Genomic DNA, 13,501 nt, shown 5'->3' with positions numbered 1-13,501 from the left:
AGATAGCCTTTGAAAACCACGCAAGGCTCCCTCCCACACAGCAGAGCGATTTATATTAAATTTGCACTGCTGTTTTGTGCTCATTTCGATAGTTCCAGCAGTATCTCTTGAACAGGGACTTTTTCTGCACTAAAAAAAGAAAATAAAACAGAAAATAAAATATATCAGCCATGTAGTCATGTTACAGAATTTGAGAATATGTGTCACACTGATCATAGAGAGTTAAAGCTTTAAAGGTTTATATTGATTTGACAATTCTGGAAAGCCCAAATTATGTCTCAAACTCAAATTCTGTATGTTTGTTACTCACATCTGATTCTCCAAGCTCGCAATTATAGCTTGATTTAAATCCTCATCATCTGAAGAATCGCCAGAAAGCGATGCCACGAGAGTTAAATATGAAGAATAATCGTCATCTTTAACGCTCATGGCAGGGATGTCTTCACTTCTTGCATTGAAATCTCTGCTGTGACTGCTTGTGCTAGGTTTGTCATCACGTCTTGCCATGTAGCCTTCATCACAAATGCTGTTCCCATCACTTCCTTGCTTTGCCCGTTGCCTTTTACCAACACTCCTTCGAATACAGTTGGTCCCAGTATCATCTTCTTCATCACTGCTAGTGCCAGGGTTATCACCTTTAACATGACTTCTTAACCTTGTAGTGACTTGGCTGCTCATGTCTTGTTGGATTTTTGAACTATCAACTTCAAAACAATCATTGTCACTGTCCTTATCAGTTGCACAACTGCTTAATGCTGATTTGGAGCTGATGTGGGAAGGATCTTTGTCTTCATCTGATTCACTCTTCAACAGAAAAAGACCAAAAACATATATCAAAAGCAAGTAATTATAGCTTATCTTAAAAAGATTAAAATAAGAAATATCAATATTGATTGCTCCCAAACACTTGTTTTAAATAAATATATTCTATTTTGCTAGAAGCCCAATTGTTGACATGTTTTTTCCCAAATCATGATTACTTTTCGTTCTTTTAGTAACTTACTAAAAGTGTCCTTGATGGCCTTACATAGAGGGCTTTGGTTTTAAAAACCTTTAGGATCAGCATCCCATTCAGCTCCTGACCCACTTGGAGCTTTGGAGACACCAGCTTATTGCCACAAGCCATTAGAAACTCGAGGCTACAAAAAATAAATAGGGACAACAGCAATTGCTAATTAGTTAAATATTTTAAGTATTGGTTAAATATTTTATTATATATTGTTCTGTTTGTGTGTATGCTTTTATGACTTAAATTCTACTGGTATAGTCATATGTTTTTATAATGATGAATAATATTTTAAACTTCTTTACTTTGGTATATTATCTTTAAGTACAAGTCATTACATGAATACACACAGTAACAATAAACAATAGTATTTTACCTGACATCCTCTGGAATGCGTTCACCAAAGCTTTCCTTGAGGTGTTTCACGACAGTTTGGTTGTCCCAGGTCTTCTGGAATTCAAAAGCACTGAGGATGTGCCCATGTTTGTGTAACCGTAATTTTGAACCTTGTTTGCACACTACACTACTACTGCTGAGCTGCTGAAAAAGGCCCAACAGAGACTGTACTTCCTGTGAATTCTCAGGAGGAATAACATCACACAGAGACTGCTGGTGTCCTTCTACAGAGCCACCATTGAGAGTGTTCTAACTTACTGCATATGCATCTGGTACACTAGCTGCACAGGGGCTCAGAGGAAAGCACTCCAAGGGATCATTAACACCGCCCAAAAGATCACTGGCTGCCCTCTCCCCACACTGGAAGTTCTACACAACGCCCACTGTTTTAAAAAGGCCCAAAACATCATAAAAGACACCTCACATCCTGGCCACTCCCTGTTCGAACTGTTGCCCTCAGGCAGACGGTACAGGGCAATCAGAGCAAGGACTAATAGACTCAAACACAGCTGTTATCCAACTGCAATAACACATCTGAATACTACAAAAAAATGTCCATCACGCCACTCTTGTGTTAATCTATGCACGGTCTGAAGCATGTGTGTGGGAATGTATGTGAATGTTTTACTGTTATATCTTATTAGTATTTTAAGTATTCTATCTATTTTATTTATTGAATTTTATTGTTTTATTTATATTTTGATATTGCTAGGGATGATGCAATGATCGGGGACCATTCTTAATTTCGTTGTTCTCATGACAATGACAATAAAGTTTCTGATTCTGATTCTGATTCTGATTCTACTCCCCATGATGGAGTTGGAAGTAGTATAACATCTTTGTTGAAATGGTCATGCTGCTGGGCCATAGCTCTGAAATATAAATATTAGATACCATAAACAACAGCAAGTGATAACTAATAATACTGAGATGCAGACAGCAGAACACTATCCAAACCCCTACACAGAATGCTTTCATAGACAAAATTGTTGTAGTTAGGCAAACATAAGGGTTAATTTTATATACTTTTTTTTATACTTTTCCGAGAATACGCGCTTCTTTTGTGGTTCGGACTCCTTCTGACATTTCTTTGGAGGTGGAGGAAAACCAAAGTAATTGCTTAAAGGAGCTTCTTCGACATCTTTAAGGGTTCTAAACAAATGTCTGTCCTCCTCCAGAAAATCCTATGTACGCAAACACGCGTTGCAACTTCTTATCTTGTGCGTGTCTTTTGTTTTGACAGCGAATGCGCACCTGCGGACCACTTATGTGCAGCCCTGGTTATTTAGCTCGTCATTGCAGCCACAGAAATTCTTTTGTCCATGAAACCATAAAGCTGCACTTTCTTTTTGCCTTATAGTCTGATTTGTCATAACTTTTCCGTTTTGTGGTAACCTTTTCTTTGGCTGTCACTTCTTCACCCTGACCTGTCTTATTTGGCTCAGCAGAACTAAAATATAAATCCTGCTGCTTTTACACACGCACTCACATAACGCTCAGCGATTCTCTGCGCGATCAACCTCTCACATGTTTAAGTTTGCTGCAGGAGATTTCACTAGTCATGTTTGCATAGTAAGCTAACGATTGATAAGACGATGTCAGAGGAATTGGTGCGCAAATTATCATCACTCACCAATCAGTGCTGTCGCTCTCTATACACAGTTGCATAACACATAATTGCAAAGTGAAAGCAAAAAAACAAGCGCAAATTCAAACGCGATTTCAATATGTCACATATTGACAGTGGCTCACCGATGCCAATGACATAATTACCCAGCTACATTTCCGAAAGAATGCAAAAGCATAGACATATATTTTTCCTTCCTACGATAGCCCGACGGGCAGGGCAGAGATAGATTTTGGTAGCCTGGAAAAATCGCTAGCCCCAGGACATCGGGCTAGCCATCTCTTCACTCTCATCAAGTGAAGAGATGGCTGTATCCACTACCACATTAAAAAATGTGGTTTCCATTTTTTTAAGTGCATCTTGTATGGGCTCATCTGGAGACTCATAACCGAAGTGCCTTTTGGTGGTTCTCAATCGCTTTTGTTGAAAATTCTGCTGAAAAGAGGTGAAAAAGCTGAAATTTGTGTTGAAAAGAGTTTTAAAAAATTTAACTGTTAACTGAAAGAAATGTGGGCCATAAGTGGGATTTGGACCCAGGCCTCCCAGTCTCAAAGCCGCTTTTCATCTCACTGAGCCAAAGTCATTCTCACAAAGAAGAGGTGGAGAGACTGACAATTTTGCTGAAATGAGCAGAAACAGCTCAGAATTGTGCTGATAGGAGGTGAAAAGGCTGAAAACTTTGCAGAAAAGAGATGAATCAGTGTTGAAAAGAGTTAAAAAAGTTTAACTGTTAACTGAAAGAAATGTTGCCATAAGTGGGATTCATCTCACTGAGCCAAAGTCATTCTCACAAAGAAGAGGTGGAGTGACTGACAATTTTGCTGAAATGAGCAGAAACAGCTGAGAATTGTGCTGATAGGAGGTGAAAAGGCTGAAAACTTTGCAGAAAAGAGATGAATCAGTAGAATTTCTGCTGAAAAGAGTTCAATCAGCAGAATTTCTGCTGAAAAGAGGTTTTTGCTGAAAACAGCTGAAAAAGCTAGTATTTGTGCTGAAAAGTGGTGAAAAAACTTAAAATTCTAATGAAAAGGGGTGAAAAAGCTGAAATTTGTGTTGAAGAGAGTTAAAAAAGTTTAACTGTTAACTGAAAGAAATGTTGCCATAAGCGGGATTTGAACCCGGGCCTCCCAGTCTGAGAACGGATGCTCAACTCACTGAGCTAAAACACAGGTCAACCCGGCAGGGAAAATCAGTGATGCCACTGATGATATGGCAGAAATGGGCAAAAAATATTGCAAAAAAAATTCAGGCATCCACACAATAAATAAATAAAAGTAGTGTAAAATCTATGGACAGTAAATTGTCTATGGACAAGTTTCCTACTTGCACTCCCTCTTTGAGAAACTTATGATTAAATGCAGGCGTTTTACTTGCACATATTTTTACCTCTCTTTGTTTTGTTTGGTTTTGTTGTTTGGTTTTTATTTCTGTTAATGAAGGGTGGAGATCTGTGCATGTACCAGTTGGTTGAGCTTTTTTTCTGCTGTTTCCAACCTTGCTCAGTGGTTCCGCCTCCTGTCTTTATCTAATGCTTTATTGTCCACTGTGATACCAGTTAACTCAAAAGAAAAACACTGCACCTTTCATAGATTTTGTTAGAAGTTGTTCAAGCTTTCCAAGAACAGTTTTTCTTCACTCGCTAATAATTTTTTTTTAATTATTGTGGCTCCATAAACAGCTGGAAGAAGAGGTAGGAAATTTGCTTTTTCTATACTTTTGTCATACCATAAGAATAAAAACCCAATATCTTTGTAATTAAATAAATAAGTTATGTTCATTTTAATTTTTCCGATACTCTCTGATTCTGGCGCTGTGGTATTCATTAGTTCGTTTCATTATGAAAATTGTTCTTTAGCACAAAAGGGAAAGGAGCCCATACATTTATATTTATATACTTTATTAGGTACACCTGTTTGACAGCTATTTAACCTATCTGTTCAGTCATTTAGGGACGTAAACATGGTGAAAACAAGCTTCAGAAGATGGTGATTACACATAAAAAGTTGTATCACTGAGGCAAGCAAGAGAGAGTGGCTCTCCCCTGAGGTTTCACCTTAAAACTAAATTCCTGGATCTTTATTTCATATGAATTGTCTTTCTCCAATAAATATGCAGCCACAATAATAAAAGTAGTTTTTTAAACCTTAATATCATGGTGTGCCTTAAAAAAAGTAAAACTGCAAATAGTTTTTGTTTTGTTGATGTAAATTATGTTGATCATTATTGTTTCCCTCATCTGTGGAGACTCGGGAGAGTATTTTTTAAAAGATGTTAGAGGATTAAAGCCTATAAAGAAGAAAAGACACACCTCTTTAGCAAATACAATGTTATTTGCAGTCACTGAAGCATGGAGGTATGTGGTGTGTAATGTTCTGTTCAAAACTAGCTTATAGAATAGAATAGAATAGAATAGAATAGAATAGAATAGAATAGAATTCAACTTTATTGTCATTGCACATGCACAGGTACAGGGCAACGAAATGCAGTTTGCATCCATCCAGAAGTGCTTTAGTGATATAGATATATTACAATATATATTAGCAATAATATAGATATGTGAGTATATTACAGAAATGGGTCTATTATGGTATGTTATAATGTACACGGTATGAAGTATGTTGTGAATATTCTATAACTATAAGTATGTACAGGCTGTAGTGAGTACAAGCTATGTACAGGATATGAACAGGATATAAATATGAAAAACTATACAGAATATGAAATAAATAACTTTACAGAATCTGGGATATACAGCTATACAGAAATGGGAACTATGCAAGTTGTAAACAGTTGTAGGATTAAAGATTATCGAATGTACAGAATGATTATTTACACAGAGCTATACAGTAGTGCAGTTAAGATAAGTGAGGGTGTAGATAGTTTCTACAGAGGCTATATAAAGTGCTAGTGGTTGTGAGTGGTGGTTCAGTCCATGTTATTATTGTGTTTGAGGGTACAGTTGTCCATTGTGGGTGTGTGTATGTTCAGTCCATGAGTTTAACGTGGGTCAGATGTCAGGAGGCAGAGTTCAGGAGTCTGACAGCTGTGGGGAAGAAGCTGTTCCGGTACCTGGTGGTCTTAGTCCGGAGGCTCCTGTGGCGCCTCCCAGAGGGCAGGAGGGTGAAGAGTCCATGTGATGGGTGACTGGGGTCTTTGATGATTTTCCCAGCCCTTTTCAGACACCGCTTCCTGTAGATGTCTTTTATGGCAGGAAGTGGTGCTCCGGCGATGCGCTGGGCAGTTTTCACGACCCTCTGCAACGCCTTCCGGTCCGAGGCAGAGCAGTTCCCGTACCAGACTGTTATACAGTTGGTCAGGATGCTCTCGATGGTGCAGCGATAGAAGTTCACCAGGATGTCTGAGGACAGGTGGTTCTTCCTCAGGGTCCTCAAGAAGAAGAGGCGCTGGTGAGCCTTCTTGACCAGCTTGGAGCAGTTGGTCGTCCAGGTGAGATCCTCGGAGATGTGGACTCCCAGGAACTTGAAGCTGCTCACACGCTCCACAGCCGTCCCCTTAATGTGGATGGGTGGATGTGGGTCAGCATTCCTCCTGTAGTCCACGATGAGCTCCTTGGTCTTCTCGGTGTTAAGCAGCAGGTTGTTTCTGTCGCACCACTCAGCCAGACGATCCACCTCCTCCCTGTAGGCGGCCTCATCGTTGTCACTGATGAGGCCAATCACCGTGGTGTCATCTGCAAACTTAATGATGGTGTTGGAACCACCAGCAGGTCTGCAGTCGTGGGTGAAGAGGGAGTAGAGGAAAGGGCTCATCACACAGCCTTGTGGTACACCGGTGTTCATTTTGATGGTAGATGAGCAGCGGTTATCCAGCCGGACATGTTGGGGGCGGTTGGTCAGGAAGTCCAGTAACCATTTGCAGATGAGGAAACTGATACCCAGGTCTGTCAGTTTCCTGATGAGTTGTGAGGGGTGGATTGTATTGAATGCTGAACTGAAGTCTATAAACAGCATTCTGGCGTAGGTGTTGTTGTTGTCCAGGTGTGAGAGGACAGAGTGCATTATAGGTGTGTTGTGTCAAGCTTATTTCCTTTTTCTTTTTTTTGCCTGTCCCGTTTGGTTTTTTTGCCATCAGAATTCTTGTCTAAAGGCGAAGAAAGATGCCCAACAGATTTACTTTACCAAATGGACCATCCCAGCCTTGCCGTAATGATCTATTTGATTCACCTTTTATTGTTTATTTTATTTTTTGTTTTCACTTGTTAGATACGGGACAGACTTGAATGAGGAAAAGAGGGAAAGAAAGAGGGAAAAACAGCAGAGAAGAGGGACGGGGATGAAGGGAAAAAAACAAAAACCAACAAAATAAGCAGACAAAAAAAATACATATATCAATCACCTGGATCACCTGTTGAGAAAGAAAAAAGTAAATACTAAATAGTAAACATTATTGTGCAGCATGCAAGATCGACAGTGCACAGTGTGCTTTGAGGTAGGAGCCAAAAAGGGTGTAGTTTGTGTGTGTGAGCACCCGTGAGTATACCTGTGAGCATGAACGCGCTTGTTTTTAAAAGGTTCCTTCATGTAATGATCTGCTAGAGGGTGTGGGGGAGCCACAGCCCCGTCCACCAGGGCATGAAGCAGGTATGGAGGACATCAAAACTCCAGACATCCAGAGACCAAGGAAGACCAACAGAGGGGCAGCCGCGCCACTGTCCCAGTAAGAGCTGAGGAGAGCCCCAGATGAGAGCTCACTCAGCAGCCGCGGAGCAGAAGCCAGGGGGAGTTGCAGTGACGCGCCCGTGAGCTCCGCTGGCAGCCAGCTGTGCCAGAGTGACCCCACCCTCATGCTCTCATATGCAATTACTCAACACTCACCCAATGTGGAGACAGACATAGAGAGACACTATGTCTGGGAAGGTTCTCAGTCATCCAGGTCATCGTAGTCAAAGGAGCTTGCAAAGAAAAGCGTCTGGACTTCTTTAAGTTGCTTGAAGATGTTTCACCTCTCATCCGAGAAGCTTCTTCAGTTCTAAGGTCAAATGGTGGAGAGTCCCAGATATAAACCTAGTGGGAGTGACCCCCCACAGAGGGACAAAAGGACCCCTGATGATCCTCTAATCGCCTGAGCCAAGGTGTGAAACTGGGTGTGTGTCCCAATCAGCCAGAGTTTAAGGTGAGCTCATTGTGAAACCTGGCCCCACCTTATCATGCGAATTCCTGAGGTCAGATGGCCCAGGATGTGAGTGGGCGTTAAGGCGTCTGGGAAGGGATCTCAAAACTGGATTATAGATGGCAGAGAGTTGGTGTCGTAAACCCCCGCCTCTGTTCAAAGATGGTCGCTCACAGTGGACATAGATGGATTCTTTCACTCCTCTTTCAAACCATCTGTCCTCTCTGTCCAAAATGTGGACATTGGCATCCTCGAAAGAGTGTCCTTTATCTCTGTGAAGGTTCTCAGTCCTTTGACCTTTAGATGCAGATGGACTGCTGAGTCTTGTCCTGTGGAGGTGGCTCTTCTGTGTTGTGCCATGCGCTTGTGAAGTGGCTGTTTGGTCTCTCCAATGTAGAGGTCTGAGCATTCCTCGCTGCACTGTACAGCATACACCACATTGTTAAGTCTGTGTTTTGGCGTTTTGTCTTTCGGGTGAACCAGTTTTTGTCTTAGCGTGTTGCTGGGTCTGAAATGCACCGGGATGAAAACTCCTAAGTATTTCTGATACACCGGCTACATAGGGGATGACAATGTTGTTGCGTCTGTCCTTCTTATCCTCCCTCGCTGGTGTCTGGTCTTCTTTTCTGTGCCTCTTTGCTGACTTTAAGAACGCCCATTTAGGATAGCCGCGCGTTTTGAGTGCTTCCTTTACATGTGTGTGTTCCTTCTTTTTTCCTTCAGGCTTAGAGGGAACATGTTCTGCCCGGTGGTGTAGGGTCCTGATTACTCCAAGTTTGTGTTCCAGAGGGTGATGGGAGTCAAAGAGGAGGTACTGGTCCGTGTGTGTGGGCTTCCGGTAAACTTCGATGTTGAGGTTGCCGTTCTCTTCAATGTGCATGGCGCAGTCCAGGAAAGGCAAACAGTTGTCTTTTGTGTCTTCCCTGGTGAACTTGATGTTTTTATCCACAGCGTAAATGTGCGCAGTGAAGGATTCCACTTCTTGTGTCTTGATTTTGACCCAGGTGTCTACATATCTGTACCAGTGGCTGGGTACTCTTCCTTTGAAAGAGCCAAGAGCCTTCCTTTTCACTTCCTCCATGTAAAGGTTGGCTACAATAGGTGACATGGGGGAGCCCATGGCACAGCCATGTTTTTGTCTGTAAAAGCCTTCGTTGTACTTGAAATATGTAGTGGTGAGGCAGAGGTCTAACAGTGTGCAAATCTGATGGGGTGTGAAGTTGGTCCTGTCCTCCAAGGAGCTGTCTTCTTGTAGTCGTTTTCTGACAGTCTCCACGGCCTCCGTGGTGGGTATGCAAGTGAAGAGAGAGACTACATCAAAGGACACCATGGTTTCATCTGGATCCAGGGTAAGTTTCTGGACCTTGTCGGTGAAGTCGGTGGAGTTCTTGATGTGGTGTGGGGTGTTCCCCACGAGAGGAGCAAGGATGGTAGCAAGGTGTTTAGCAATGTTATAAGTTGCTGAGTTTATGCTACTGACTATGGGTCTGAGTGGGACAGCTTCCTTGTGGATTTTAGGAAGTTCGTAAATGCAGGGTATGGCATCCCCTGGGTAAAGGCGGTGATATGTAAGGCGGTCAATGATTTTGTCCTTTTCAAAGTCTTGAAGGCAAGCTATAACTTTCTTTTTGTAGCTGCTTGTGGGGTCTCGCTTTAAGGCTTCGTAGGTATTGTTGTCACTGAGGAGAGTGGTGATCTTTGTGTGGTAATCTGTAGTGTTTAGGACCACGGTGCATCTTCCCTTATCAGCTGGTAAAACAGTGATGTTGTGGTCTTTGCTCAGGGAAGCGACGGCCTTCTTTTCTTGTATTGTGAGGTTGGATGGAGGGACTTTGGCATTGGAGAGGGTGGCTGAGACTTTCATCCTGATTTGCTCTGCTTCTGTCTGTGATAATTTATTAATCCGTATGGCAGATTCTGTGGCTGTGATGAGGTCCACTATGGGCAACTGTTGTGGAGAAATGGCAAAATTGAGTCCTTTGGCTAATACTCTCTTTTCAGGTTCAGTGAGATTCCGGGCTGAAAAGTTCTTTACCCATTGCTCTTGACTGTCTTCAGGTGTGTTTTCTTCTGTGGGTTGTGTAGGATCAGGATGAGGAGTGTGTGTTTTTGAAAGCAAGGTGTGAAATTTCCTGCATTGTCTTTCTTTTCCTTTATAGTGTGGTGCCCGCTGAGCCTTGACCATTTGAGCCTTGACTCCTCACCATTTGACTTTAGAACTGAAAAAGCTTCTCGGATGAGAGGTGAAACATCTTCAAGCAACTTAAAGAAGTCCAGGCGCTTTTGTTTGTAAGCTCCATAGAGAGACACTGTACACACAATCACACTCCCCAAGCGTACTCTAAGCCCCGGGTCTAGGTACCCTTGCCCCTGGAGGGGGAAACTGCACCCAGGCCGAGGTGGTGTTACCCTTTTCCCTTAGGTGGGGAGAAACAGACTCCGCAGCAGCAGGGAGGGCCCACATTCCAAACCCCAGTCGGACGGCAAACTCCTCCTCCTAGCCCCCCCGCTCCAGCAGGCCGCAGAGAACGGGGGGTGTGAGAAGACTCCAAACCTCCCTCCGCCCGCTCATATGTAGTGTTGATGCATGTGTGTTCTAAGGTGCATTTAAAATCCAGGAGGGCATGGAGCTACCTGCCAGAGAGCAGCAGGTAAGCGCATAGCTCTCCCTGATAGAGGTGGGCAATGACGCCAGGGGTGAGATTGTACGCCCTGATGGTCTTTTGTATTCCGTGTATCGTGCCCACCCCCAAGGTCCTATATGTATGTGTTATGAGAGTGTGAGTAATGTGAATGTCTAAGTTGTGAGATAAAATTGAGGCACAGGCAGCCAGAAGGGGACAGAGGGGGGGATGCCTCCCCTGCACCCTGGTGACACACCTTTACCCCAGGGCCCTGCATGTGTGGGTGATTGTGGTGGAGCGGGAAGAGGGAGGCAGCTGGAGATGAGGAGGGAAGGAAGGGAGGGGCAAGTGACCCCTCCCTGGGGCCAGCTCCCCCACTGACCCAAGTAGGCACCCCCATACTCTGCAACCCGCCAGGGAAAGGGGGCCCAGGCCCATCTGGACTGAGGCCCATCATAGCAGCGCCGCCCAGCCCCACAGAGCCCGGGACCCCACCACCACCACCAGTTGAAGAGCCCCCAGGTGGCTCGATGCACTGGCGGGCCCCCATACACCCACCCGCCCACAACGCCGGCAACACATCATCCAGGACCCAGGCCCCCGAGGCCCAGCCAGGGCCCCAGCCCAGAGATGGAGCACCCCCAGAGCCTCACGCCCGTCCCGGACCCACCTAGGGGCAGCCAGGCTACCAGGTCATTAACCCACGTCCGTCAGCACAGACCCTCCCCTAGCCCCGCTGCACGCAGCCACGAGGAAACCGTCACCTAAGAGCCAACAGAGCCCTTAATAGGCCATGACCGCTACCCCAGGTTGAGCCCTCCAAGGAAAATGCTCCTGGGAACCCCCCGACGCCCTAAGCCTTTCCCTACCCCCACAACAATCACAACAGCGAAGGTGTGACCAAACTATGACCCCCCACCCCCACTAGGTGATGGAGCTGATCAAAGGAGCTCAGAGCAATTGATCTGATGTGGTGGCAGAGGCTGTATCGAGACTAATGTAATCTAATAGATAATTTCTATATTGGTTAGAATTAAGATTATTTTTATTTTTCCAGTTCATGAGGACTGTTTTCTTGGCTATGCATAGGGCAGTGAAAACCATATGGGCGATATTCTTTTCTGAAGTGACATTATCTAAGCTGCCCAACAAACACACTAAAAGGGGAAGTTGGAATGTTACATTTCAGACACTTTGATAAGTCTTCACATATCTCGCGCCAAAACCTCTGAACTGTTGGACAGAACCAAAGAGCGTGGATATAATTGTCTGGTGAATTGGTTTGGCAGTGTGAGCAGTTGTTGGTAGACGTATAACCCATCTTGAACATCCGATGACCTGTATAGTGCACTCTATGTAGTATTTTGTATTGAATTAATTGAAGACTGGGATTTCTAATTAGATGAAAGGTCTATAAGCAAATCTGAGACCAGAAGTTTTGGTCTAAGTTAACTGATAAATCCGTTTCCCATTTTGCAATAGGAAGTGAGAGGACGTGCAAACGTTACCGCTGCTGCTGGGTTGAGATTCACGAGTCCGGAGCGGAGTTAAAAACACAACATTCATTTAAGGTTATCGCGTGTTTTGTGAGCAAATGCTTTTGCATATTCGTAGTGTTTCCTTCCTTAAACGAAATATCTACTTTGCAAGTATTGCAAGTTACCCTGTTGTCATCTGTTCTCATAAAGTATAACCAAACTTTTGAGCGCCATGTTTCCTGCCAGGTAAATGACGCTCCGCAACGTGGGGACGTCATTCGGGGCGACTGGAATCGATAAGGGAATCGTTTGCAAAAATGGCAAACAATTCCAAGGAATTGAAACAGTGGGAACCGGTTCTCAACAAGAACCGGTTTTCGATACCCATCCCTATTTATCAGGGCTTCTTGTCTAGCTTGTCTAGCTTATTTCTAATCCTTGGGCAAGATTGCTCCCGGATGCATTCATCGGAGTGTGAATGTGTGTGTGAATGCTAGTTAGAAAGCACTAAAAATGTGCTTGTGTGAATGGGTGAATGTGTAAAGCGCTTTGAGTGCTCAGAAGAGTAGAAAAGGGCTATATAAGAACCAGTTCATCCATCCACATACCTAAACTACAGTGAGACACCTGTGCCAAGGTGATTCATGGAAAATAAATAATAGATTGATGACATGTGTCATACACTGACGTGAATACATATGCTAACAAAAAAAGTTTTTAAGCACTACTGTTTGCTGTTTGTAGGGAAGCAAACTATTCTAAGTAGTTCCCAGGAAGCGATGATAGACGATAGCCATGTCTTTAAGATTTTATGAATTTGCTCTTATGGCTGCACTTGTGCTCAGGCTTAAAAGGGAGAATGGCGTTGCTGCAGAGTAAAGTCTAAGTCACTTACACTTAAGTACACCAAGTGAATAAACTTTTTTATTAATCTGCAAAGACTTGTAATTTATTAGGATTAATTTAGGAATGATTTTAGGAATGTATTGTCTTTGTAAATTTGCTCCCCCTCCAAGCTGATCAAGTTTATCACTATGGTTTTGTGATAAACTTGGTTTTGATAATAAGGACTGCAGAGTGCAAGCAGTGGCCTGCAGTGTTGGGTAAGTTACTTTAAATTAGTAACTTAGTTACATTACTAGTTACTTCTATCAAAAGTAACTCAGTTACTTCAAGTTACTTTCAGAGTAACTAGTTACTAGGGAGAGTAACTTTGGTTTTACTCAGAATTCTCTTGTTA

The 13,501-nt window shown here is 43.3% G+C and overlaps 2 protein-coding genes across 3 annotated transcripts in view; one reads left to right on the top strand and one right to left on the bottom strand.

The window, feature by feature from the left end:
• Positions 1-11: 11 nt before the first annotated feature.
• On the bottom strand, positions 12-7,570 carry LOC146575427 (uncharacterized). The gene is made up of 6 exons (XM_085270144.1): positions 7,530-7,570; positions 2,208-2,274; positions 1,383-1,543; positions 1,004-1,139; positions 311-804; positions 12-129 (listed from the first exon to the last, which is right to left on the bottom strand). Exons 1-6 carry the CDS (start codon positions 7,568-7,570, stop codon positions 81-83), a joined length of 948 nt encoding a protein of 315 aa, XP_085126270.1. The 3' UTR covers positions 12-80.
• LOC146575425 (beta-1,4 N-acetylgalactosaminyltransferase 2-like) overlaps positions 4,529-13,501 on the top strand; it is a 50,611-nt gene continuing 41,638 nt past the window's right edge. The window contains exon 1 of one of the 2 annotated variants that reach the window (XM_085270143.1): positions 4,529-4,719. The gene's annotated coding sequence lies outside the window, so the exon portion shown is untranslated. The remainder of the gene's footprint in view (positions 4,720-13,501) is intronic. The other variant, XM_085270142.1, reaches the window with a different exon arrangement.

This window comes from Mchenga conophoros, linkage group LG4, assembly GCF_057382185.1.
Source record: "Mchenga conophoros isolate Kocher_MC1m ecotype Shallow Benthic linkage group LG4, M_conophoros_male_GT1.1, whole genome shotgun sequence".
Taxonomy (NCBI): domain Eukaryota; kingdom Metazoa; phylum Chordata; class Actinopteri; order Cichliformes; family Cichlidae; genus Mchenga; species Mchenga conophoros.
This window is presented reverse-complemented; position numbering and strand designations above follow the sequence as displayed.